This window comes from Miniopterus schreibersii, assembly GCF_964146895.1.
Source record: "Miniopterus schreibersii genome assembly, chromosome: 6".
In the NCBI taxonomy this organism is placed as follows: Eukaryota; Metazoa; Chordata; class Mammalia; order Chiroptera; family Miniopteridae; genus Miniopterus; species Miniopterus schreibersii.
Window position 1 is genome coordinate 10410567 of NC_138107.1, and position 27360 is coordinate 10437926.

The following is a 27360-nucleotide window of genomic DNA, read 5'->3' on the forward strand; positions in this document are numbered from 1 at the left end:
AAATGAGAGCCTCCCCTCTGTACTCCGGCTATAACTAAAACTTGTCTCACTCTATTACTGTAAATGCTTGTTTTATTTTGTCTACCACCCACTCCTGGCCGGGCTGTCTGCTCGGAGACGGGAACAGGCCTGCTTTTCTCAAGCACCTATGCTGGCTCGGTGAATAAACGCTAACTTTAAATTGAGCTGAGGTTTTGCTATAAAGTCAGTCAGGCAGGAATGAAAAAAGAATGAACAGGCGGTCTCCATTCCTTAACAACATCTCATAGGTGTTAAAGTTACTTCCAGAGCATAAGAATTAAACTGAATTCTGAAGTGGGAAACCTGCTGAGGGATCATTAATGGCTTAAAATCTTACGTTTGGAAAACACTACTGCTTTAAAACTAGAGCCCTCTTACTCATCACTGTGAGCCACTAAAAAGTTTTTAACGGTTTGCTTTTCCCAAGTTTAATGAACCCAAACTCTAACTTTGTACCGGAAGGAGAAGGCACACGGAAAGCAAGCCCGGTGACCACTATTTAGTTTCTCACCAAAGGCCCACAGGCGGGGACTGCCTACTCTAAACAGGAAGCCAGCCGAGCAACAAGCCTGGAGTTCCGCTGCCAGAGCTCCCCTCTGTACACACTCGGGAGTTTTTTCCGGCTGACTTTATCAATAGTAATTGCTTATCAAATCCACCCACATTGGCTTGGTGGAATCCCTCCCCATGTCACCCAGGGCTTTGTTTTCCCTCCACCCCCTTCACGGAGTCGGGCGGAATCACTGAGGAGAGTCCAGGATGGAGGTGGGCAATGGGATCTGTTTCTGAAAAGTAGCTGTTTTAAAGATACTTTATTTTTCAATACCATTAACTGCCGAAAACGCAAAAACAGGAAGAAAACAAAAACAAAACCCCCCAAAATAAAACTTGCAACTTAAACTTTCCAGGAAAGAACACACACGATAACTATGAAAAGACTTAAAAAGAACATTTACTTTCGATGTACAGTCGGATCATCACAACAAACAGCTGGGTTTTTACCCAGTCGTCACCCCAGTGCCTTTGTAGTGCCCTAAATCATCTTATAAGTGATGAGACACACAGGTCTCCTCTCGAGTATGTAATTTTTATAAATTGCATCAGACACACACTGAGTATCTTTCAGGGAGTTTCACCAAAACCAAAGAGAAGTTTGAAGATAAAACTGCAGGAGAGATCAGGGAAAGCAGGTGAACTGCGAGGTCACAGGACTAACCCGCAGCTGTCCTTAGTCTGGGGCACCTGAACAAACCCACATGTCCACGGCCAAGGGCTGGGAAGGCCGAGTCCTGCGGGAGGCCAGCTGATGACAGCAGAGTTGGTCCTATCTCCCCGCCAGGGGTCTAAGCTGCAGCTCGCGCTCAAACTGCTCTGCGGTGAGGGTGCCCTGGATGGCCTCGCAGCCAGGGTTGAACACGGAGTAGGCGCTTTTCTCTCCACCCTTCTTCTCCCCGGGGCCTCGTGTCCCAACATACATCCAGTAGAACAAGGACAGGACAAAATAAACCAGGCCAAATTCCAGTTCCACAAACAGTCCCAGCAGGATCAACCAGAGAAGAACCTTCAAGAAGGTGATGCTGGTCAGGAAGGACTGGTCCTTTGGCAACGGTGGGGGAATGGCTGTTCTCCGTGGGGGCTGTGACGTGTGGCTCCCAGGCCGAGCGGCTTCCTAGGACACAAACAAAGGTAAGAATGAAAGGTAATGAGGCCGAGAGGATGAAAACCAGTCTGGAGAGGCGGCTCACATTGTTGCGGGAAGGCTTCTGGCTCATTGATTTCTATTTCCTTGCCCAGCTCTCTAAAACAATCATCTCCAAAGAGCTTGTGCGCCCGGCTCCAACCGAATCAAAACGGATCAGCACTTAGCGAGATGACCCGATCGAAACCCGACAGCACTCGGATGGGTTCCCTTCATGGGAGGCATTTCCTCAGACGAGTCTGCTGCTAACAAGAGCTAATGTGTGCCCCACACAGAAGCTCCCAGGAATGGATAATGCAATAGCCACGTATGCTTCACACAAAATCGATACGCTTGTTGATTTAATTACATGAGCTAAAATTTTGGGTGACATGATTCTAAAATGAGAACTACACCAGAAACAGGAAAGAAAACCCCTTCCATGCATGAAAAACTAAAAATCACTGTAGTAACCACAACCTACCCATCTGGTTGCCTACACATCCCAGGCCCAGGGCAGTGTCTCCTAAGCAGACTCTTCTCTCTTTCTCTTCCCTCCCCACGCTGTCCTGTGTACATACAGTTGCTAAATGAATCCTCTAAAACACCCATCAACCTCCTGTTCACAAGCCTTCAACAAATTTTTATTGCCTACGGGTTAAAATTTAAACTCCTTGGGCTGCAATCCAAGGCCTTCCATTTATTCAACCGATAGAAATGCCAGTACACAGGCCCCTGGCTGGATGCTAACGGAAGACACAGGGATTTGGGTAGCTTTAGGGAGCTTGATCTCTTCCAATATTTTCCAGACTTCCTTGGGTATGATCTGCAATAAAAGATACATTTTGTACTGTGACCCAGCATGCACATATATACATATATCTGCATCTGTATATATAATGTATGTAACAGAAAAAAGTTTCACAAATCAACAAATATCTTCGCTATACACAAAACTGACATTTTCTATTCTACTTTTAAAAATTTATTTTTAACAGAGGACTAGATTGCTCTAAACTGATTTCACCACTCACTAAAGGGTCATGACTTACCATTTGAAAAACGGCCTATAAAATTTCCTGTACAACACAATTTAATGCTGTATAAATGAACCCTCTGCTCCAGTTCAACTGGTCTCACTACCTAAAGTCACTGCCCATCTGTGGCCTGGAACAGTCCCTGTCTCCTCTCCATTTCTCAGTCCCTGCCTTCCTCCAGGCAGGCATGGTCGGGGAACTGCACAGCCTTGACCTTCTCCACCATCCAGGGCGCCCCCTTCTGCCTCCCAAGCACTGACTGGCTCTTTCTCACTGAGCACCAAACTGTTCAGCACTGAAGTATCTCTCTTTTATTTTTTAATTTTATTTTTCAGTAGGTTAAACTAACAAACAAAATACAAACAGACTCATAGACACAGAGAACAGACTGACAGCTGTCACAGGGGAGGGGGTTGAGGGGCTGGGTGACAAAGGTGAGGGGAATAAGCAAAGAAAAAACCTCACAGACAGATAGCAGTGCAGCAGTGCAGCGATTTCCCGGGGAGGGGGGTGGGGGAGGGAGAAGAGGGCGAAGGGGGAAAATGGTGATGGGAGCAGACTTGACTTGGGGTGGGGAGCGCACAGTGCAACACACAGATGACTATTAAAAAATATATTGTCTCAAAAAAAAAAATACACCTGAGGTAAAACAATACTTACTTAAGTGTCTCTTTTTCTATCCTTACCCCAGGATATGTTTATTGATTTTAGAGAGAGAAAGGGAGAGAGACAGAGAAACACTGATGTGGGAGAGACATTGCTCAGTTGCCTCCCACACTCGCCCCAACCAGGGACTGAACCCGCAGCCTAGGTATGTGCCCTGGCCGGGAATCGAACCCACCACCTTTTTGGTATCTGGAACGATGCTCCAACCAGCTGAGCCATCTGGCCAAGCTGACGTGTCTCTGTTTTAATGTAGGACACATGTGTCCCTAGATTGTTACCACGAAGACGCAGACCGCCGTTTATTATCTTTTGGCATCTCCAGAGCCAAACAAACACAGCACCCACACATAGGCTCTCAATACACAGCAGACATTTTAGCTCATTTCTTCAATTATATCTCCTATTCTTCACCTAATTTTAAAAGGGACGACAAATATTATTTGGTCTCGCTAAAATATACAGGTCACCCTGGCCAGGCTGTTCAGTTGGTGGAGTACCGTCCAGTATACAAAAGGTTGCGGGTTCGATTCCCGGTCAGGGCACACACCTGGGCTGTGGGTCTAGTCCCTGGTTGGGGCTTGTGCAAGAGGCAGCCAATTGATGTTTCTCTCTCCCTTCCTTTCTCTAAAATCAATGAGCTTATCCTTGGATGAGGATTTTTTTAAAAAAGAAGAAGGTTTGCCTGCTCCATTCCCGGGCAGGGCACATACTTAGACTGCAGGTTCGCTCACTGGTAGGGGCGCGTATGGGAGGCAGCCAATCAATGTTTCTCTCTCACATTGACATTTCTCTCTCTCTGTCTCTCTCTGTCTCTAAAAATCCCTATAAACATATCCTCCAGTGAGGATGGAAAAAAAAAATGCAGATCCTCTGATTTATGTTGCTTCAGAAATTCTATTTTATTAGAACCTTCTTTTTAGCATCAACATTGTAATTATCTTTTCAGTTATATTGGAAAGGCCCTTAACATCTCATCAGCACCCCCCCCCCCCAAACTTTTATTAAATAGATAAACGTCCCTTTCAGATTTGACCAGTGTGAACAATAGGGAAATCACTGCAGGTCTTAGGGGGAACTAATAGAATCCATTTATATTTAAGACTCTGGCTGCCAGGTAGAGATGGGCTGCAAGGGTAGAAGCAGGGAAACTGTTAGTAGCTTATGCAGGAGGCCCAGCGAGAGGGCCAGAGGGAGATTAGGGTGGTGACCCAGATGTCAGAGAAAAACGATAGATTGATGGATACAGAATACATTTTCAATGTGTATGACTTGAAACTCACAGCAAACTGAATTTATTTTATTACTGAGTATAAAAATAATGCTCGTGGCCATCATTTATTTACTGAGTGCCTTCAAGACGCCTGCTCTCCTGTAGTCCAGGCAGGCATTATTAGTCCCAGTTCACTGATGGAATCACCGAGATGTTAAGTAACTCCCGTAAAGTCACACAGCTAGTGACAGGCAGAGATGAGGCTGGTCTGGGATCTGAGGGTGGTCTCCAAAGTCCTTGTTACTTAGGAGCCTTTAGGGGAGATGGTAAGGGGGGAGGGAGGGTAGAGTGCTGGAAGGAGATGGGGATGGTTAAACGAACTGGCAAAGGGACAAAGAAAGGAGAGGAGGGATGTGGGAATTCAGCCTCATCTGGCATTTGTTTCTGTTCTGGTGAGCCTTCTGTTGTGTGGAAGTGGGAAGGGTTTGTGGTCGTCACAGCACACGTAGGCATACCTTAGGGAAGATACTTCCATTCCCCAAATACCAAGCTGCTTCCCACCACAGGGCCTCTGCACTGGTATTTCCCTCTGAGAGGAATGTCCCTGTCCCCTCACATCACCTGGTTGGCTCCCTCTTCTATAAACCTCAGCAAAAACATCACCACATGTGCCCTTGGCCTGTCCCCAGGTTTCTGCAAGAGTGGCTCCTTCTTATGAAATGCCACTTCCTCGGTGAGGTCCTCCCTGCCCACCCAAATTAAAGTAGCACTCTGCACCCCTTACCCCCAACTCACTATCCATGTCTGTTCCTTTTCCCCCTTTCATAGCATTCACCATTCTGTTCTTTTGTTTATTGTCTGTCTCCCCAAACCCAAAAGCCAGTTCTGTGAGAGCAGGGCTCTGTCTGTCTCTGTCACGCTGTCTCCTCAGATTTAGGACAGTAGCTGGAACACAGTGGGCACATGACAGGATTTTGCTGAATGAATGAATGGTGGTGAGGGGAAGGAAGAAACTAAAAGGTGACTCTTGGATTTGAGGGGCTGATGGAAAGACTGTGCTTAGCCAGGTGACTCCAAAGAAAATGTGCATTTGAGCAGTGGGTCAACCTGATCCATGGGTTGGAGGTGAGGAACTGCAAGACAGGTGTGGGCAGTGCATCTTGGGGCTAGATGGTGCCCTGTGGGATATGCCTGGGGAGGGAGACAGGGGGTTTCTACAGGATTAAAGAAAGTGACAAGTATTTTTGTCTTAATGTGGCCAAAGCTTGTCAGAGGAAGAAATTAGTACTTTGGGGGATTACATTTCCCCAGGCTAAATTCCAGAGTGGGGGAAGCAGGATGTGGATGCTTCCTTATCAGTGACTACTGAAAAGAAGCAATTACAAATAGGAGGCTTAAGGAATCTGACATGCCACTGTCTGCCACCAAAATTATTAGGCAGAGATGGATTATAAATTAGAAAAAGACAATTTAATGAGAATTGTCACACCAGAGCAAATCCAGAAATGATAACTGAGTCCATGAAAATGAGCTTAGGACAAAAACACTTGATGATAAGACCCAGCATTTCTTCTCCAAGTTCAGATTCCCTGGGTTCAACTCAATGATCTCATATTCCTTTGGTAATGAGGCATACAGTCAAAAACTCATTGTGTGGCTTAGATATTGTTTTTTAACTGCGGGGAGAAAAAAGGGTAGAAGTAGATTCTATAATCTGAAGCAATTGTGCTCAGTGAGTTCTAATCAGCAATAAAGCTACTCGGAGACAACCTGCATGCCAGGAAATGGAGTGACTGAACCCTACAGCGCCACTCTTTTTCTGCAGATCAGCTGGAGCCCTGCCTGTCTTGGAGATCAGTATCAAACTTGAGTAGCAATTCATGATTTAAAAAAATTCCCTAAAACCAGATATTGTACAATAATAAGTGAACTTAATAATAAAAAAAAATTAAGGGCGTAAAGTACACTTCTGCTCCATAACATTTTAATTTTCAAAAGGAATTTTTGGTGCCTTTTACACTTCTGAGGCACAGGGGCCACGTCACAGTTGCTCTCAGAGCACCGATTTTCCCTGTATCCCACTTAGACACGCCGATCGCACATGCAAGTCACCTGGCCACTTTATTCCGGAGGGAAAACTAAATAAAGAAACAAGGATGTGAATTAAGTTCATCTGCAAAATAAGAGATGCCCAAAAGAAGTACAGGGCGAGAGAAAGCGATCGTACCCATCTAGATATTGTTTTCACCTTCAACACTCACTACTGAACTTGTTCTAGTTCAACAGTGATGCTCAAGCACATGCCGCCTCTGGCAGTTCCAGCTGCCACACTTCTGCCAGGTTTGTGTTCAAACACCGTTTCTAAAGCACGGGCTATGTGGGTTACTGGCTGCAGGAGGTCCAGCTGCGAAATCCAATGTAACCTTAATTACTGCCACTTTTTTAGTATCTAATTAGACCCTTTTACCCCCATCAGCAGAGGGCTGTGGCTCAACGCGGCCGTGGAAAGGTTTCCCAAAGCCACAGGGCATCAGAAGGATACCTCCACTCACTGCTCCTAACTCAAGGGTGGGGGTGCTTTCTTCCAGGACCCCAGACCAGCGATTTTCAACAGGCGTAAGGCAAGAATTTTTAAAACACGCAATACCTGACTATTTCATCTGGGGCACAGACCTCTTTCCCCGTATAATGCCAAATTAAAAAAAAAAAAAAATGACAACAGCCAACACCATAGCTGTCTGTTGCGAACGAATCAAAATTATACCTTTTTTTTGTCATATCGGCAAAAATATGTTTTTTTGGTGTGCCACGGAATTGTAGTAATTAGTTTATGAAAAAGGTTGAAAATCACTGCCCTGGACCTTCGCTTCCCACCTGCAATCAGGAGCCGCGTGGGAAAGAAATTGTCCAAGGCACTGATCGGTGTTGACGCAGGTGACAGCGGAGGGAGGCCCGGGAACAGGAGGAGGCGGGGCCTACGGGGCGGACCTGGGCGGGGGGAGGGGCACTCCCACGCCCGCCGGCCGAACTGCGCGCGCCACCGCGGGGGCGGGGCCTGAGGCCACCACGTGGTGGAAGGGCGGGGCCTCAGCCGGAGTTTCCCGAGGAGCCACGACAGCCGCCCGGGAGCCAGGCCCGGGGCGAGGCCTCCCTCCTCTCACCTGAGCGAGGCCGGGCTGGGCCGGGGCGCTCGCGGGCCTCGGTTTCCACACCAGGAGTCGTCTTAGCCAGCCTGGGGCCGACTTCGGAGTCGCAGTTGCTTCCGCTTTCTCCCGCGAGGTTTGTGCCGTCTGGCTGGAAGCGCTGGGTCCGGCCGCCAGCCCGGCCCGTTTCCGGGCCTCCCGGAATTCGGCTAACCGCTGTTCCATGGCGCGCGCCTCGCTCCCCGGGAGCCCGGGAGCGCGCGCGCGCCCGCTGCAGGGAACCGGCGCTGCGCTTAGCCCGGCTCAGGCCGCAGTGCGCCTGCGTGGCGGCGGCAGTGGCGGCGGCGGCGGCGTCTCTCTTGCGCCTGCGCGCTGGTGGCCGGGGTTCCAGCGTGCTCTCGCTTTGTGACGTTCCGCGGGCTCGCGGAGCTCAGAGTCCCCTCCAAACGCACGTGGGCGCGGCGTCCACCTGCTCAGGCCTAATGCTTAGGAATCTAAAGCTGAAAGACTGCTCCCGTCTCCCGCCTCGCCCCGTTCCTCTTAGGGAAGCCCGTCTGTGCCCCGTCTCACTTCAGGGGCCTGCCGTTCAACACGGGGAGCATCCTTTAGCGGGTCGGCGCTCATCCTGGGGCCCAGACTGAGAAGGTGGTCCCGGGGCGCCGAAGAAGGTCCGTGCTCTCTGGGAACTAAGCAGGACAGAGCCTCCCCTTTTCCTTTGAACGACTATGTCAGTCTTAGCCCGTGGCTTTCTCACTGCTTCGGTGGCAGTCAGGCCGCGCAGTCCTCTCTCATTGCTGTTGCCACAATGGAAACTGCCTGTTGGTGCATCCGAATAGGTCAGAAACTTAAAAAACTTACTGGGGTGCAGCTTAAAATAAAATACACAAAGCTTAAGTGTACAGTTCAATAAGTCTGTGCTTACTACGTGTATAACTACTACCCAGATGAACGGTTCTGGGACCTGAGGGCTCCCTTGTGCCCTCTCCCATCACTACTCATCCACAAGGTCACAGTTCAGGTCAGGGACTGGTAGATTTTTAAAGCTCGAAGCATCCAGTTAAGTGCCACTCACATAATTGAGACTCAAATATTTCTTGGATCTTGCTGAGTTTGAATCAAGAAACTAATCAACATTAGAATGGAGTCTTTTGTTCATTGAACAAATATTTATCAAGAGCCTGCTATGTGCCAGGTATTGTACCTGGCACTAGAGGTGCTGGAGTGAGCGAAATAAGCCCCTGCTTTCTTAGTGCTTACATTCTAAATGGAAAGACAGACAGTCAAATGCATAACTACATGTTTACATCTAATGTAGTGTCAGGTATGGATTAGTGCTGTGAAGAAGAGTAGAGTAAGGAATAGGAACGGTGGGGCTGTTTGGAGCTAATGACCAGAAAAGACTTCTCTGAGGAGTTGCTTTTTGAGCAGAGCTCTAAATGAAACACATGACACATTCAGATATCTGGAGAAGACTGTTTTAATCAGAGAAAACAGCAAGTGCAAAGATCTGCGGCCTCAAGTAGTGTGCTTGACCTGCTCACAGAACATCAGGGAGGCCACTATACTTGGAGGAGAGGGAAGGAGTGAAAGGATGGTAGAAAATAAAGGTGCACAGGAATCCAAGGGCCAGATCATGTAAGATCTTATAGGCCAGGATGGACACTTTGTATTGCATTCTGAATGTAATATTAAGCAACTGGAGGATTCTGAGCAGGAGATGGACATGATGTGACTTTTTTTTTTAATTGATTTCAGAGAAAGGAAAGGAGAGACAGAAATATCGGTGTGAGAGAGAAACATGGATCAGTTGCCTCCCAGCCGGGGATCAAACCTGCAGCCTAGGTATGTGCCCTGACAGGGATCGAACCCACCAACTTTTGGTGTATGGGATGACGCTCCAGCCAACTGATCCACACCAGCTAGGGCTGATATTTTTAAAGGACCACACTGACTGCTGGAGGTGGGACCATGGAAGAGTGCAAAAGTAGGAGGGAACCCAGTAAGGAGGAGATACAGTAGTGTAAGAGACTGTGACTGTTGGGGCTAGAGTGGTAGTGATGGAAGTGATGAGAATTCTGAAGATATTTTGAAGATCTGAGCCAACATTTTGTGCAGATGGGTTGAATGTGGGGTGTGAGAAAAAGGAATTAAGGATGATAGATTTCTGCCACTCCCCCTCTCCCCCCACACCACACCCTACACAACCAAATGAATGATGCTGGGGCTCTCTGCTGAAATGGGGAAAGAGCAAGAAGAGAGGATTATGGAATAAACATGGATAGTTTTATTTGGGGCATGCCAAGAGTGTGAGATGCCTATTGGACACCCAATGTCAGCAATTAGATAATGAAAACTAGAATTGAAGGAAAAGTCAGGACAGGAGATACATAAGGGAGTCATCAGCATATGTATGATATTTAAAGCTGTGAGACTAGATGAGATCAACTAAAGAGTGAGTGTGGATAAGCAGAGGAGATATTTTAGGACTGGGCCTGAATAATTAGAGATGGTTTGTAAGACAGAAAAGAATGCTCTCATTATATCACGATGACCTCTCATTGAGAAACCACAGAGATAATTTCTTGCCATCTTGGTGTCGGGTGTCTTAGTGTCTAGAAATTCCCTTCCAGTATGGGTAGTGTCTTGGGCTCAGATCCGTTGGTACAAAAAGAAAAGTTTAATGTCAGGTAAAGGGGGTAGGGGGACCCCCAGCTCCAGAAAGTCACAGGTATCATAGAAAACAAAGCTGTGTAGATTTGTTTAAAAAGTGGTGATGGAAGGAAAGCCAAGGAAGATGAGCCAGGCATCACCTAAGGATTTTACTGGCATCTACCAGGTGCCAAGTTCCACCACGGCAGCATCCCAGGGTATAACATGCTCATGACCCTGTCCTTCAGCCCTCCTGTGGAGCATCTAGACAGAGTAGTCAGGGCAGAGACTGCTGCCAAAGGCTAGGCCATCTCACCCTGGGGGGAGAGGAAGTGAGCACAGACAGGCAGTAGGTCTGCTTCTCTTTAAGAGACCTTAGAGCTGTATATATGGTCTCCTAGTAGGCATTAGACTTAAGGCATGTGATTTGTCGGTTATTGCAGTCAGGGTCCCTGGCAGGAAACATGACACCTTCAAAAGGGTTATGTAAAGAGAGTTTCATGAAGGCGTTAGTTACAAAGGTGTGGAAGAATTAAGGAAACCAGCAAAGGAATGTTCACAGGAAGTGTTACCAGCCTCTGGGCCTTAAGCAGCAAGAGGACAAGAGTGGTCATCAGAACCCAGCAAGGCCTGGCCCGCGTGGCTCAACAGTTGAGCATCGACTTATGATCCAGGAGATTTCAGTTCGATTCCCTGTCAGGGCACATGCCTGGGTTGCGGCTCAAATCCCCTAGCAGGGGGGGTGCAGGAGGCAGCCGATCAATGACTCTCTCATCATTGATGTTTCTGTCTCTCTCCCTCTCCCTTCCTCTCTATAAAATCAATAAAAATATATTTAAAACCCCAGCAAGACCTGTAGGTATAGCAGCAGCTGGAGACAAAGGAGCAGAGAGCAGGAAGAGAAGGGTAGGGCGAGAATCGAGAGGAGCCAGTGGAGAATATCCAGCCAAGTGCTAGTGTTCTCCGAGCTCCATCTTGCTCTGGTAACCCTGTTTCCCCTTTGCTTCGTTTTCTGATTTATTGTACATTTATTTGCTGCAGTGCTTTGTAAACATCTTTAAATTCGTTTTGGAAGAGGTTGAAAGAATGGACAAAAGTAAAGATGAAAGAGATGATCATGAAGAACAGCTCGGGCTGCACTTACCTCATTTCCTTTGTGGATAAGGTCATGAGGCTAGCAAATAAGCAGGGTCTCAAAGTGTACTTAGAATGTGTCAGTTTACTTTTTATCATGAAATACTTTGTACATACCAAATTGTGTGTATACACACACACACATACACACAATGTGCATACATATATATCATATTTTTAAGTTGTAAGTAATAAAATACCTACATGCCCCATAATATTAAATCTTTGGCCTCAATTTTTACTCCTTATATCCATGCCATAAAAGGCAGAGTGCACGTCCCCATTCCTGGACTTTGAACTCGGCCTTGCAGGTTGCTTTGGCTGTTGGCATGATGGCAGACGGTCTGCAGGCAGGGGCTGGAAGTGTGTTTGTCCTGTTGGGGGCGCCCTCTGAATACTCTGCACTGCCATGAGATGAGTTTGCAACAGCTAGCCCACTGGTCCAAGAATAATAATGAATGAGTCACGTGGATATGCTGACCTGCAGACCTGCAGTTTAACGCTGAGCTGCCCAGCAGAGCCCAGCCTGAAATAGCTGACCTCCACTTACCCCAAGCTATATGAAAAATAAATGCTTATTTTATATCGCAGAAATGTGGGTTTTTTGTTACACAGAAAAGAGTAACCGATATATACCCATTAAAGAAAAAATGTTTCTTTGTGTGCCTGCCCTTCCTGACTCCCCCACCCCTTCAGTCTATTAATACAGTGAGTTACAGTAATAGGTTTTCTGTTAAACCACCCTACATTCTTGGAAGAAACACAATGCAATCACTTTATAAAATTCAAAGCTAGATTGATCTTGGTTTTGGTTTTAGAATTATCCATCTCCTTCCCCTTGCCCCCCCCCCCCCCCCCGTTTTCTAGAACAGTTTGAATGAAATAGACATTAACTATTCCTTGAATGTTTGGTAGGACTTAATAGTAAATCCATCCAGGCGTGGTGTTTTCTTAGAGCGGATAAGTAACTGTCAGCTACAATTAAATGGACCCATAGCTGGTCAACCCAGCCTTTTTCAAACAGTGCTAAGAAATAGATCAACATCAGCCTGTCTGTCTGATGTTCTTAGGCGTGGCCTGGATGAAAGTACAAAAGGCAATTTATCCTATTTTCAGGTGATTAAGATTTGAGAGAATATCTACAATTATGTCTTTCAGGTAAAAAAATGAATTTGTTTCAGTTTATTATGATTAAAGGGTTGTGAAGATGCTCAGAGAGAACCCTACCTCCTAAATTTGCATATATGTTTTTATATCTTCGTTTTTGTTTCTTAACTATTGGCTTGAGAGCTGTTTGTTGCAATAGGACTTGGAGCTTTTCCCTGACCACACACTGGAGAGGAGGGGCCAGATGTGGTGGATGCTTTAGCTGCTACAGTCATCTCCACTGTCTAGTGAGAGAGGATCCCCATGCTCTCATGCTCTCTTTGGTCCTATCCCTGCAGGTACCACATGCCAAGTTCTGAGCACTGTGCTTTATGTGACAACTCATAGAATATCCAGAGGGGAGTGACCTGGATAATGATGTATCTAGGGCAGGGTTTCTCAGCCTTGGGACTTTAGACATTTGGGGCCAGATAATTATTGTGGAGGTTGTCCGGTGTCTTGTAGGATTCTTAGCAGCCTCGTGGCCACAACCCTAGTTGCTAGTAGCACTCCCTGCTAGTGTAACAACCAAAGATGACTCCTGGCAGGCAGATCTGGCCCTGGTTGGGAATGACTGGTCTAGAGACCCTATTGCAGTAAGAATGGTGAAGGCAGTAGATGATTTGGACTGTAGTAAGAATAGTGAAGGCAGTGGATGATTTGGACTGTAGTAAGAATAGTGAAGGCAGTGGATGATTTGGACTGTAGTAAGAATAGTGAAGGCAGTGGATGATTTGGGCCAGAGAAGAGTCATAATGAAAACATCCCAGTTAGTTTTAGGAACTCTATTGAAAGGGCTACCTTGAATGGGGGAGGAGAATCATTCTGTGGAGCTCCAAAAGGCAGAACTAAGGCCAAGAGTTGGAAATGACAAGGTGACAAATGTAAAATCTATTAAAAAAATAAACTATTTTTCCAACAATTCAAAAACATCAACTGCATGGGCTACCTTTCAGAGCAGTGAGTTCCCTGACATCAGCCATATTCAAGCAGAGGCTGGCTGAGCACATGTCAAGAATGTTGTAGAGAGGATTTTGGAACTGAAGAGGGATTTGGGAACCTAGATGACTGCCAGATCTCTTCCAACTGGAGAACTGTTTCAGTCCACGTAGAGCCAACTGGGAGGAGCAGATGGGAGACCAAGGGGCCATCAGGCTAAGAATGTGTCACATAAGGTGTTGGTGCCACTGCCGGTGTCCCCGCATGTCTCACCATTGCTGTGCATGCTGATGCTTGTTTCCACAAGCACCTGGGGACTGTCTGGCTGCAGGAGTGTGTTCAACTAGTGCGTGAGGCAGACTGGCAGTGCTGGGGGATTATCCCCCCGCCCCGCAAATAGCCTTCAACCAGTTTGCACAGGAGCTGGTGGATCAGTACCCCAGCTCCCTCACTCCCTGCGGGGGCTGACCTTGAGATGTGTTCCACAGAGTCTCCCAGGGGTCCTCAGGAGGAGCGAGCCCACCCGCTCATCAGAGCATCCTATATCACCTTTCTTTTCTTTCCTGTCTCACTCGCTGCTCCACCATCAGCGCTTCCTGGAATCACTTCCCCACTTAACCCCTTCAAGTCATTATCTCAGAATCTTCTTCCAAGAGAATCTAAGGTAAGACCTCAGCAAGGCCTTGCTTGCAGAAAGGAAGTAAACCAGAGGGCTCGTTGATATTTCACATTTACAAGTCCCCTGTCTTGGAGTTTGAGGCAAGCAAAACAGGGCTTTAGACAGTCTAAGGACAATGATATTTGGAGATGGAAATGAAGTGAAGGAAAGAGAAAGGAAGGAAAGGGGAGGGCCACACTGCTTCAACTGAAGCAGCCTGTTCAGGACAGCTGGGAAGGTAATTTGGCCCACACTTGATGCTGGGCTCTGTGTAGGACAGAATCCAAATAGCTAATCCAGTCATTCTGTGACTGTCCTGCAAGGACTTTAGAGACCATTCAGTCAGCAAATGTTGATCAAACACCTGCTATATGCCAACCTGTGCCAGGCTTTGAGGATTCAGAGATGAATGAAATACAGTCCCAGCCCTGAGGAATTTCAGATCTAGTTGGGGAGGCAGACTCATTAACACACAATTGCACAGGGAGGTCTGAGGGAGCAGAGGAGGGGCACCAATTCCAGGCCAGAGATTTAAATATGGGGAAACTGAGGCCAGAGAAGGAAAGCTGGTGAAGTTATATAATTTCTGGGCACTGCTGTAGACAATAAATATTTCTGGTAATAGTTCATTTCTTTATATTACTACCTTACATTTGCATTAGAAGGTATTGATACATGACCCATTGCCCCCATCTGCTCTTGGCCTGATGGTCACAACTTCTGACAACTACTGCTGGTTTGAGCTTTGCCTTTTTCTGTCCCTGAACCCTTCCCTGTAATTACAGGGGTCTTGTATTCCAGAAGACCTCAGCAGTCTTTGCTGGTTTTCCCAGTCCTGCCAGACCTTGTTATCTGAAGCTTCCTCACCTAAATTCACCTAAGCTTCCAAGACCTCAAGTTGTGACAGTTTCCTGCCCATCTAACTTGCCTCACATTGTTCTATTTTGAGTTCTATTGTGCTTAGCTCTGATGCTCAGAAAAATGCCTCCTGTGGCTTGTAGGACAGACGAACAGACAAAGCCCATAGAATTACAGCAAAGATTATATGTAAATCCCATCCCAAAACTCTCTTTAAAATTATCTGAAAGTATTTGGAGGAGAATCTTTTTTCAAATTGAGAATGTGCATAAAGAAAGCAATAGGGCCAGGCTGGTGTGGCTCAGTGGTTGAGTGTTGACCCATGAACCAGGAGGTCACAGTTCCATTTCTGGTCAGGCAGGGCACATGCCCGAGTTTTGGGCTTGATCCCCAGAGGGGTCATGCAGGAGGCAGCTGATCAATGATTCTCTCATCATTGATGTTTCTATCTCTCTCTCCCGCTTCTCCCTTCCTCATTCTGAAGTCAATAAAAATATTTTTTTTAAAAGAAGAGAAAGCAATAGGCATTGTGTTTTTCAGATGAGCTTGCTTCTCTACAATTATGTATGGGAATAAAGTTGGAAGGAATGCAAGCATTTGCCCTTTAAAGTCCTTTGAAGAAATGAGCTATTTTGCTAAAATACATACACACACACACCCAGAGTAGTGTATTTCCTGATTTTTTACAAAGTTGGCTACTCAGCCTCTTCCCTGCAAAATCCTGATCAGCCCTCACCTTTCTCTCCAGCCACCAACCTTCTAGAGTCTGGCCTGAATGCCGAGGTTGGGGCCCAAATAGAACCATCTTTCATCCTAACAGCATTGGCTGCTGCTGAGGCTTGGAGGCAAAGCTGGCCCCTTCTACATAACTTAGCAGCAGGAACACTGCCAGGGCACCTAACTCTGCCTGGTGTTGCCCGCTCAGCTGTTAGTCATTTCAATGCCCCACACACTGGGGAGCATTATTTCTCCTGCAGGAAGGTGGAAGTGATGGAGGGGAAGTGAGGCAGTTCCTACCCAACACTTGGTCTCTTTCCAACTTGTGTGTTAATTTTCTAGATTTGTATCCTGTGGAAAAAAGATTTTCTTTCTGAGTTCTTCCTTAAAAATAATTTTTTTGGTGGTGGGACGGGGAAGATCCAAGATAGTGGCGGACTAGATGGATGTTACACTCACCTCCTCCCAGGACCAAACTGGAATTACAACTAAGATGTAGAACAATCAACCTGAATGACCAACTGAAGACTAGCTGAATAGAAGTCTCATAACCAAAGATTTACAGAAGACACCATATTAAGGCTGGTAGGAAGAGAGGAGATGCAGAAAGGGCTGGCCCTGCTGCCGTGGCTGGTGGCTGAGATTTCGGATGGATATCACAACTGCAAAAGTTCCCCCTGAGGAGTTTGGGGGTTTCAACTCCATGCTGGGCGCCCCAGACCAGAGCACCAGAGCCAGGAAAAGATGCCCAAATAACATCCGACTATGAAAATCAGCAGGAATTCTGTATGCCAGGGTGAGTCAGGAGTCCACTAGAGTCACAGGTGCCCTCCTAAAGGGCCAACACACAAAATCTCATTCAAAACCACTCATCCTGGGCTCCAACAGGGAGAGGGGAGTGGATTGGAGTCATGTGAGGAGAGACTGGGGTTTGTGGTTCTGGAGAGACAGCCACCAGGACCCCTGTGGAGCACTTCCCTCCTTACATCAGGGCATCAGCCTGGGGGAATGCAATAGCCCCACCCTCTGGACTCCCTGTGGCCCCACCCTGCGGAGCTCTGGCCCTACTGAGGAGTCAGCTTCCTGGGCCTGGGTGTAGAGGTCTGGGCAGACTCAGGGGGTGTCAGTGAATGAGTGGTACAGCTTTGTGGTGGGGCTTTTCTGCAAACCTAACTGGTGCCTCCCTATCATAGAATATCCTCTAGCTTCACCCTCCAGGCAGCAAGTATCCTCACCCTCTTGACTCCTGATGGCCCCAACCTCAGAATTGTGGTTGGACGGACTGAATTGTGTGACCCTGGGAAGAAGCCACTTCTCCCACCTTCCCCCAAGCCTGACCAGCACCTCTCCATCACAGTAGATTCACTAGCCCTGCTCTCTGGACTCCCAGTGGCCCTGCCCTGTTGAGCCCTGGCTCCTGGTAGAATCTTGGACAGACTGAGTTGTGTGGCTCTAAGACAGAGACCATTTTTCCCTCTCATGTTTGACCCACTAGTGCAGAGTCCTCCCCCGTGTGGCCAAATCTTGGTCTCTTTGGACCTGATAAATTGGCCTCACCCTGATAATTCCCTGAGACCCCACCCCACCACAAAGCCTGTGGACACCCAGTGGGGGGCAGCTAAACTTGGTATACCCTGGGACATTTGCTGAGTGGCCTCAGACCCAGCACTGGCACTGAGTTTGAACCTGTATCAATCTGGTGAACACCACGCACCCCTACCTGGTGACTCACTGAGACACTACCTGGTGCAACTTGAGTACCACAGAGGCTCTTTCAGTGACTGAGTCTGTCAGGCAGCCAGCAGGTGGAGGCAGGCAGAGGCAGATCTCAAGGTGCCCTGGGACTTTTGCTTACCTGCCTGCCCCTGGGCCCGGTGCTGGTAAAAGCTGACCTTAGTGTGCATCTTGGCCCTTCCTGGGTACATCCAGGCCCAGCAGAGGCAGCTACAAACTGATCATTTTGTAGCCCCAAACAGATTGCCCACGGCCAGTCACAGGCAGTCTCTGACACTGGCCTGCACCAGTCCCTCCCAAGAGGTCCCGGAACCAACACACCCAGTGGCTAGCTTCACAAAACATCAGAGCAGGATCCAAGTAGCTTCGCAAACGGCATATACAAAAAGAGATCTTGGCAGGCACCAGACCCTGCTGAGGCAAATTCCGTTTCATGTGGTCAGTTCCTGCACAGCAGCTCATACACTGTGGTCACAGTCAGTCCTCACAGTCAGCCAGCCTAAGGGTGGACCCCACACATGAGCAAGCCAGTAGCAACCAAGACTCAATTACAAAAGGAAGGCTCACATAACCCACACACAGGACATTCCTGGAACACCCAGGTCAGGTGATCAAGGAGACTGTGCCACTGGTTCCCACAGCACCTACTACATAAGGCCACCCTACAAACTGGGAGTCATAGCAAACCTACTTAATACATAGAAACAAACAAAAAGAGGCAGCCAAAATGGGGAGACAAAGAAACATGACCCAAATGAAAGAACAGGATAAATCTACAGAAAAAGAGCTAAATGAAATGGAGGCAAGCAATTTACCAAATATAGAGTTAAGAAAGTTGAAATCATATCAAGCATCTTCTCTGACCATAATGGTATGAGACTAGAAATCAGTTACAAGGAAAAAAAACACACATGGAAAAACACACAAAGATATGGAAGCTAAATAACATGTTACTAAACATGAATGGGTTAACAATGAGATCAAGAAAGAAATAAAAATATTTCCTTGGAATAAATGCAAATGAGAACACAACAACCCCAAATCCATGGGACACAGTGAAAGCCATCCTAAGAGGAAAATTAATAATATTGCAGGTCTACCTCAAGAAACAAGAAAAGTCTCAAATAAACAATCTTACTTTGCACTTAAAGGAACCAGAAAAAGAACAACAAAGCCCAAAAGTGAGTTTAAGAAAGGAAATAATAAAGATCAGAGCAAAAATAAGTGAAATAGAGTTTATTTAAAAAAAAGCACAAAAGATCAATGAAACCAAGAGCTGGTTCTTTGAAAAGATAAACAAGATTAACAAACCTTTAACCAGATTCATCAAGAAAAAAAGAGAGAGGATCCAACATAAATAAAATCAGAAATGAAAGAGGAGAAGTAATAACTGACTCCACAGAAATACAAAGGATTGTAAGAAAATATTACAAACAACTATATGCCAACAAATTGGACAACCTGGAAGAAATGGATAAATTCCCAGAAACATACAATTTTCCAAAACTGAATCAGAATCATAAAATCTGAATAGACCAATTACAACTCATGAAATTGAATCAGTAATAAAAAACTCCTAACAAACAAAAGTTCTGGATTGGATGGCTTCACAGGTAAATTTTACTGAACACTCAAAGAGGTACTAACACTTATCCTTCCCAAACTATTCCAAAACATTCAAGAGGAGGGAAGACCCTCAAGCTCATTTAATAAGGCCAGCATTAACTACAAAGAAAGAAAATTACAGGCCAATATCCCTGATGAACATAGATGCTAAAACCCTCAACAAAATATTAGCAAACCGATTCAGCAATACAGTAAAAAGATCATATACCAGGATTAAGTGGGATTTATTCCAGGGATGCAAAGTTGGTACAATATTCGCAAGTCAATAAACGTGATACATCACACAAACAAAATGAAAGATAAAAATCACACCATCATAACAATAGATGCAGAAAAAGCATTTTAATAAACTCTAGCACCTATTTATTTATTTATTTATTTATTTATTTTAAAATATGGTTTTTATTGATTTCAGTGAGAGGAAGGGGGAGGGAGAGAGAGAAACATCAATGATGAAAGTCATTGATGGGCTGCCTCTTGCACACCCCCTGCTGGGGATTGAGCCTGAAACTCGGGTATATGCCCTGACCTGGAATCAAGCCATGACCTCCTGGTTCATAGGTTGATGCTCAACCACTGAGCAACACCGGCCAAGACATGACCACCACTTTTAGATGGTGTCATTTCTCAGCCACATACTCCAAAATCACTACCTCTGAAATGGGAATCAGGTCCAAGAGTCTCTTAAGACTATCCTAAATCTTGTAGCATTTTGGAGAGATATAGGCCAGATCTTTACAAAGGGAAATCAAGTAGAGAAACTAATACTCAATGAATCACTTTTAAAGCAGGAGCCCACGGGCCTGAGCCATCCACCTTTTGAGCTATTTCCAAATCTGACTGATCATCAGAAGCACCTTGGCACTTTAATAAAGGGAAGAAAAATGGGTCCTGAGCCCCTCCATGACCCTTGAATCTCCAGAGTAAGGCTCAGGAATTTATATATTTTTGTAAAATTCTCCCAGGGATGCTGATGGAGAGCTAGGTGTGGGCACCTTGCAGTTAGGAGACCTATCACCACCCTGTATTTGCTCCAACTGCAGATTCACCAACTGGACTCCTTTTTCTTTCACGGTTGAAGCATTTTTCTCTGTTTGGACCCATGGTAGGACGGTTCTTGCTTGATGCTTTCTCTGAACTCTAAGCCCTGGGTGACTGCAACGTCCAAGAAGTTTTGGACCTTCTCCAAGCCTGCTCAGTGACAAGCCTATTCTCCAGAAACTTAAGTACAGAGCTGAGCAATTAAAAAGTTTGGTTAACCACAAACCCAACCATTTTGCATCTTGTAAAGAGTTATCGGAAAATCATTAGACCTCAAAACTTAAGTAAGATTTTTTTTTTTTTTTACATTTCACCATCCATATCCCATGATTCCCATCTCACTAATACCCTGGACCAAGCTTTCTGCCTTTAGAAAATTGTCCAGGCAGAGAATGAGCCCAATGAGAGCAGAACATTAGTTAGCGCCTTCGTGAGCCATGTGCTTTATATACATCATTTCACGTAAACCCCTTTGACAAGCTGGGGCTATTGGCAGTATTAGTCCCAATTTATAGGTGAAGGCTCAGTAAATGAGCAGAACTGGGATTCGAACCTAAGCCTACTTAAGCTCACACTCTGAGTGGCTACACTACTTCTCCCCATGGTGTGGGGGGTAGTCTGGGGGGCTGTGCAAGGAACAGAGGTGGAGAGACAGCATTTCCTTGCTGCCTAATCACCCTTTGCCACCCCTGGCCCTGCCCGTCCCATTCTCAGGCCGCTAGCAGCCACTACGTGCACAGCTTTTGATGCTCCAAGGCAAACTTCAGCAAAGAAAGTTGAGATTCTGCACAGACCAGCTTCCCCTCTGCATCCCTTTCAGAGCTGAGTGGACCCACAAATATCATTTTCGGCTAATCACATGCGTGCCAGACACTTATGATACACGATAAATGCTTAACATATTCAACTAATTCCCTCGAAGACAATCCACCAAATTTATTGGAAGGCACTTCTATTCAGGATGCCACACAGATTCTTTTTCCCCTACATTTTCTTCCTCTGCTGACTCACTGTGTATTGTGCCTGAACCACTTGGCTTCTCGAAGTCAACTGAGCTGAATGGGCCAAGTCCAGACATGTGATTACTGCTGGGAAAATGGCAGCTTTGGTTCAGGAGAGGGATGGTCAGGGCCCTCGTTGAGATCAGGAACGTTCTAAATCCGAGGCACTTGAACCCTTGGAGATTGACTTGGTCTTCCTAAATGCTCTTATTGCTGATGGGAGGAAAATCATACTGGATCCCCTTGGTCTGTAGCAATTAGAGTGAATTCTCCTGAGACAGGCTGGGCCCTCCAGGGCTTTAATTGGCTCTAATGCGGAGTGGTTTAAAATTAATTCACTCTTCCACAGGCTAATCTCTCATTTCCCGGAGCAGACTGGGAATTGTTCAGAAATGAGCCTTTGAGAGGACTCTTTCGTCTCATTCAGCCCTAGATTTATAACATATATTTCCAGAAAAAAAGAGGCCAATGCAAGGGTGGGGTGGGAGGAGGCTGGCTGTCCCCATTTTGTGACTTCAGAGTTTTTTCTCTCCCTGGACAATGTGGCTCAGTTGCTTGGGCATTGCCCCGTGTGCCAGGAGGTTGCATTCCTGGTCACGGGTGCATGCCCGGGTTGTAGGCTCAATCCCCGGGGTGGGGTGTGCAGGAGGCAGCCCATTGATGTTGCACTCTCACATCCATGTTTCTCTCTCTATTCTTCTCTCTCTAGAAGTCAATAAACTATTCTTTTAAAAAATATCAACTATATTAATAAGTAAATACATACATACAAACATACAGGGTGTCTCAAAAACTTGTATACACGCTTTAACAGCTGATAACTCACTTAATTTTCACTCTTTTTCAGGTTTAACTGATTTGAAATAAAGGGTGAAGCCAGACTAAGCTTTGAACAAAGAAAATTTATCCACTAGACTTTTTTATGGGGATACATAAAAGATAAAGTTCAAAACCAGCAACAGTTGATGAAGGCACACAAATACCAAACAAAATGATTCCTGATGTTTGCGATTCCATTGCTTCACGTTATCAGTGGTGCCTGCACCAGAATGGTCATCAGTTTGAAAACAGGTATTGACAGAAAAATTATTCATTTCTGTAGATTCTTTTAAATTTTGAAAATGAACTGTATGTTAATAAACACTGACGTTACAATCATTCAAAGTGGGTATACATTACCTATAAATAAATACATTTTGTTCACTAATCTCATTCTCCTAACCTAATTGGTGAACCCAGGATAATGGATATTAAGAAAACCATGCCATTCCTATACCACTCAGAATACTGGGTGGATAAAAATAATGTTAGCTAAGAGCAACTGTGTGGAAAGGGTGTCATAGTACAAGTTTTTGCCCTGGCCCTACAACCAGCTAGCTCAGTTTTCACATTTGTAAAATGAGCCAGTTGAATTCACTGCTCTCTGAAGACTCTTAAATTGATTAAAGAAGAGTTTGATTAAACCCATTTAATTACTCTAAAACAGGGTTTCCCAACCTCAGCTCAAGTAACACTTTGGGCCAGATAATTCTTTGTTGTGGGGGTTGTTCTGTACATAGTAAGATGTTGAGAAACATCCATGGTTTCTACCTACTATATGCCCTTCCCACTGTTAACAAAAACAAAAATATTTCCAGACACTGCCAAATACCTTCTGGGGGCAAAAATTGTCCCTAGTTGAAAACCACTTTCAATAGCTCTCCATTGCCTACAGAAAATACACTCATTTATTAAATATTTAACATTATTTATTGAGTACTTATTAAGACCAAAGACAACTGGGAATCTGTCCCTGCCCACAAAGAACTCATAGTCAAGTTAGAAAAACATACAAACAGAAAATTATAATCTAGTCCAATATGTATAAAGACCAAAAGAAATGCAGGAAAAAGAAAGTGGGAAAGCTTTTGAGGAAGTAGGTAGAGGGAGCCCAGAAAGTCTTTTGAAGAAATTAATGATAAAATGGAACAGTAAATGATGAACAGAAATTAGCCAGGCATTTCCAGGATCAGAGAAGGCATAGTGGTGAGAAAAATAACCTACTCCCACGAAGCTCTTTGAACTGAGGGTGAACCCCTCAAGGACAGAGAGACCTCCAATCCCAGCTGTGTATTGTCTACTTTAACATTCCCGTCTGGGGAAGCAGTTCAGGACCCTTAAGAACTCCCAGCCATAGTTGGGCCCAGACCCCAGTAGAATAGGTCTCTGTGGCGCTCTCCAGGGTACTGAACCAAATCCATCTGAACTGCCTTTACTCAGCAGCTCTTTACCTAGGGACTTGCCTAGAACCTTGCTCCTTTCTGACCCTGACTCCTGGCCAGGCCTGCTGCCTTTGGCTGATGCCACGTAGTAGAAAGAGAATAAATTTATCAACCTAAAGGATTCAAATTAGGAGACAGTCAAATAAATGATAAATTATTATTATATATTATGGTGTGTCCCTATGAATATTACAGTTTTGGGGTGGCCTTATATGTTTTTATAACATGGATTTGGAATTTTATATATTTCTTTAAGATAACTATAACAGAATGTGTCTCTTTACTCAGAAAAACATTTTTAAATAAAATAATAATAAAGAGCTTTGGAATCAAAGGATTGGGGTATGAATCCTAACTCTGCCGCTTAATAACTGTCTGACCTTGGGTCAGTTAATTTAGTCTTCACTGGTCATTCATTATTTACTGTGAAATAAAAATTTAAATCTTCAATAATTTCTCAGGGCCTGCCATGTAGGCCTCTTGTGGGTAATAAATGGGCTCAATTACATGCATCTACTACTGTGTTCCTTAAGTAAGAGAAACACTCAGCAAATGCTTATTTATTATCTCCCACCCCACCCCTTGGACACTCAGCAAGGCCAAGCCTGGTGTGTGAAACAAGGTGACAACAGGTTTTGTAGCTGTGGACTGGCAGTGGCCTTCCCACTTGAGGACTTCATTAGAAACAGAGCTTTGAGATAGGACTAACTCTGAATATGTTTATGTTATTCCCACAGTTGGTTCCCTATGCATTAGCATCTAGACTCTTACCCCCATGGCAAGATACTAGACAGTCATTATCTGGGTATCTGAAAAATAAATGCCTTTATTCAGTGTTCTCCTAACAAATAGCTGAGCCAGGTTTCCCTCCCGTGAGCCTAATCTCAAAGTTGTCAGGACCCACACTCTGCTCAGAACTTCCAGTTAGTTTTTTTAAACTTCTCATTTATTATCACAAGCATATAGCCAAGTTTTACATTTAAGGCAAGGCTGTATTATGGGAGACATAGATCAAAAACAAGAGCAAGGTATTTTGGAAGACACAAAAACTGCAGGAAAAAAATTTCCCCAATAAATTTTGTGACTAACATACTTTGAAAAATAAAAGAAGAACTTCCATGAAACGAGAACAGGATGCTATTTTTTTAAATCCAAGGAACATTAACAAGCTCTTGAAAATGAGAAACCTGGTAAAAGAAGTGAAAAATTCTAACTGGATAGGAAGATAATATTGAGGGAACTTCATCTTACTCCTATCCTCCTGAGAAGAGAGCAAAACATACATAGAAGGAAAATAGAAGAAAACAGAATAAGAGAGGACCATCATAAATGTCCAACATTAGAGTAATGGTAGTTCTAAAGAGAGACAACAGAGAAAATAGGGAAGCATAAGGAATTCTTAGAAATAATGCAAGACATTTCCCAGAGTAGATCAAAAGGACCCACCAAGTACCCAGCCTAATGAATGAAAGAAAGAAAGTCACAAGGCACATATACCATTGTGAAATTTCAGGTCAGTGGAGACAAAGAAAAAAATCTACAAACTACCAGAAGAGGGATACACACACACACACACACATATGAACATATAATATATACATATATATTTATGGAATATATACATTCCAAGGGCCTGGAATCAGAAAGACTTTAGATTCCTCAACAGTAATATCTGAGACAAGAAGACAGTGGAGAAATGTCCTCAAAATACTGGCAAAGAAATTAACTTCCACCTGGAATTCTATACCCAGCTCAACTATAAATCAAATACTATAGAATAAAAATATCTCTAGGCCTGTACAGTCATTAAAAATTTCTGTTCCCATGCACCCTTCCTCAGGGAATTACTGGAGTATATGCTTTATAAAGATAGAGAGAGGGAGAGATGGAGAGAGAGAGGTAGTAAGCCAAGACAGAGAAAGACATTGAATATAGGACACCTGAGCGCCAACACTGGAGAGAGATCAAAGAAATACCCAAGAGGATGGTACATGGTGGTCTCAGATTGGCAGCTGTGTACTAGGCATAGAGTACAACCAGCTCAGATGAGAGCAGAGTGCTTCAAAAGGTAGATATGTTAAGAACTGTCATCACCAAGATCCCCACTGTTATTGATTCTTCCTGGGGGGGGGGGTACCTGAAGACAGAATTCCTGGGTGAGGCTGGCTGATATGATCTCTTCTTGACTTGCCTTAATCATTTCTGATGAGGCTGTTGCTTTGATCTATTTAATGGATCAGATGAGGTTGCTCATTTCACTCCACAGAATGCTCTGCTTTGATCTACTTCAGAAGCTGAAGGTAGGCTGTTGATAAAACAGAAACTCCAGGTCAGTCCACACTCTGGACCATATTTCTTTTGGATGCCCAGTGCTTGGCTCCCACTATGACCCTACCAGATGCCCAACTCTGGTCAGCCCTGTGTTTCCCAACTCATGACCTTGTTCACCTACTTCCCCAGAAGGGACTCTTGTAAACTCCTGGGGAAACGGAAACTGATCCAGAGACTCTGTTTAGCTTATTTCTCTCCTGGACACTTTCATCAAATAGGAGAACATCGCCCTCTCACTCTCAGCTGGATTTGTGCTTCCACTCAATACACATTGCTTAGTAACGCACACCCAGCTGGTGAAACTGTAAAGAAGATCGGGACAATGATGCCCACAAAGTTCAAGCCAAGGGTGCCTCTGGGGAGGAGGCTGGAGGTTTTATGTACAGAGGAGCACTAGGAGGGCGTCTATGGTCCCGGTTAATGTTCTAGTTCTTAATTGTTATGATAAGCTCAGAGGTGTTAAATGTATTTTCAACTTTACATATATTTAAAATACTCTTCTATACCTATAATACACTTCACAGCAAAATTTACATACCAAGCAAAGCCACCCTGCGAAGTAATGAAATCATGTGTTCATAGGAGCTCTCCGGGCCATAAACTGCAGGAAATCTGAAAAGGACCATGAGGTTCTCCCTCTCTCAGAGCCCTAATCAAGAGGCAGCAGGACTAGCAACAAAAATACCCAGCCAGCAGCTCAGTGCTAATGAAGTCGAGCGCCCCATTTCAGCCTTGACAACTGCTACTTTGAAGATAAGCAGAAGCAACAAAATTTGGTAAACAATGACCTCTTCCCCTTCTCCTGGCTCTTTGTAAACTCTGTAAAAGGTTTCCGCCCATAAAAATTCCAGGGAGTCAATTCCAGGGAATAGTTAACCAAGAAAGTTAATGAAGGCTCCTCTTAGCTTCCGTCTGCCCCTTCGATAGCCCCCCACCTGCTCCCTCAGCCAAACAGAATGTGGGTTTTGCCTTCATAGTCTCTCTGCAGAGACTGTTTGGGGCTTGAACCCCTTGCAGCCGCCCGCATAATATATTCCAAACGCTCGATTCAGTCTCTGTGAATTAATCTCGCAAAAACTGGGTGGAACGCTGAGGTTTTCAGGCCAGTCTAATAAACTGGTTTCACACTCTTAGAATCCTGTTGTCATAACCTGGATGCCGTGACGGAGACAAGCTGCGTGGACAAGCAGCCCAGGGCCACCCCCTCAGCTGCTGGTGAGAGGACCGGTGGCCGCGTGCTCTCCCCTGCCCCTCCTGACCCATCCTCTGCCCTGGCCACCTTGCTCTGCGCCCCAGAGGCTGGCTTCTGTGGGCCAGGCCGTCCGGGCTTCTTTCTTCTTTGGCTGTTAGCTGGGTTTTGTCAATGGGAGGCACTGTTGGGAGAGTAAAAGGCAGGGAGGAGAGAAAGGTCAAGGGTATTTCTTACCCCCTCCTTCCCCGCCTCACTGTTCCCAGTTCCCTTAATCCCCCCACACCCCTATAAGTAGTCTATATTAAATTTTCTTCCATT

At 45.3% G+C, this 27360-nt stretch overlaps 1 protein-coding gene and 1 long non-coding RNA gene across 2 annotated transcripts; one reads left to right on the forward strand and one right to left on the reverse strand.

Annotated features, from left to right (window-relative positions):
* Positions 1-955: 955 nt before the first annotated feature.
* On the reverse strand, positions 956-8654 carry SAYSD1 (SAYSVFN motif domain containing 1). The gene is made up of 2 exons (XM_081139748.1): positions 7774-8654; positions 956-1690 (listed from the first exon to the last, which is right to left on the reverse strand). The coding sequence occupies exons 1-2, from the start codon at positions 7978-7980 to the stop codon at positions 1346-1348; spliced, it is 552 nt and encodes a 183-aa protein (XP_080995874.1). The 5' UTR covers positions 7981-8654; the 3' UTR covers positions 956-1345.
* LOC308558274 lies at positions 7813-27360 on the forward strand. Its single transcript, XR_013998978.1, has 4 exons — positions 7813-7891; positions 22106-22329; positions 26433-26626; positions 26985-27360. It is a non-coding gene; the product is annotated as an uncharacterized lncRNA (long non-coding RNA).

Excerpts from the sequence above, each read along its gene's own strand:
- SAYSD1 (XM_081139748.1), bottom strand. The coding sequence starts at position 7,980 with ATGGAACAGCGGTTAGCCGAATTCCGGGAGGCCCGGAAACGGGCCGGG. Across the intron at positions 1,691-7,773 it reads CCCAGCCCGGCCTCGCTCAG|GAAGCCGCTCGGCCTGGGAG; the intron begins GTGAGAGGAGGG and ends TTTGTGTCCTAG.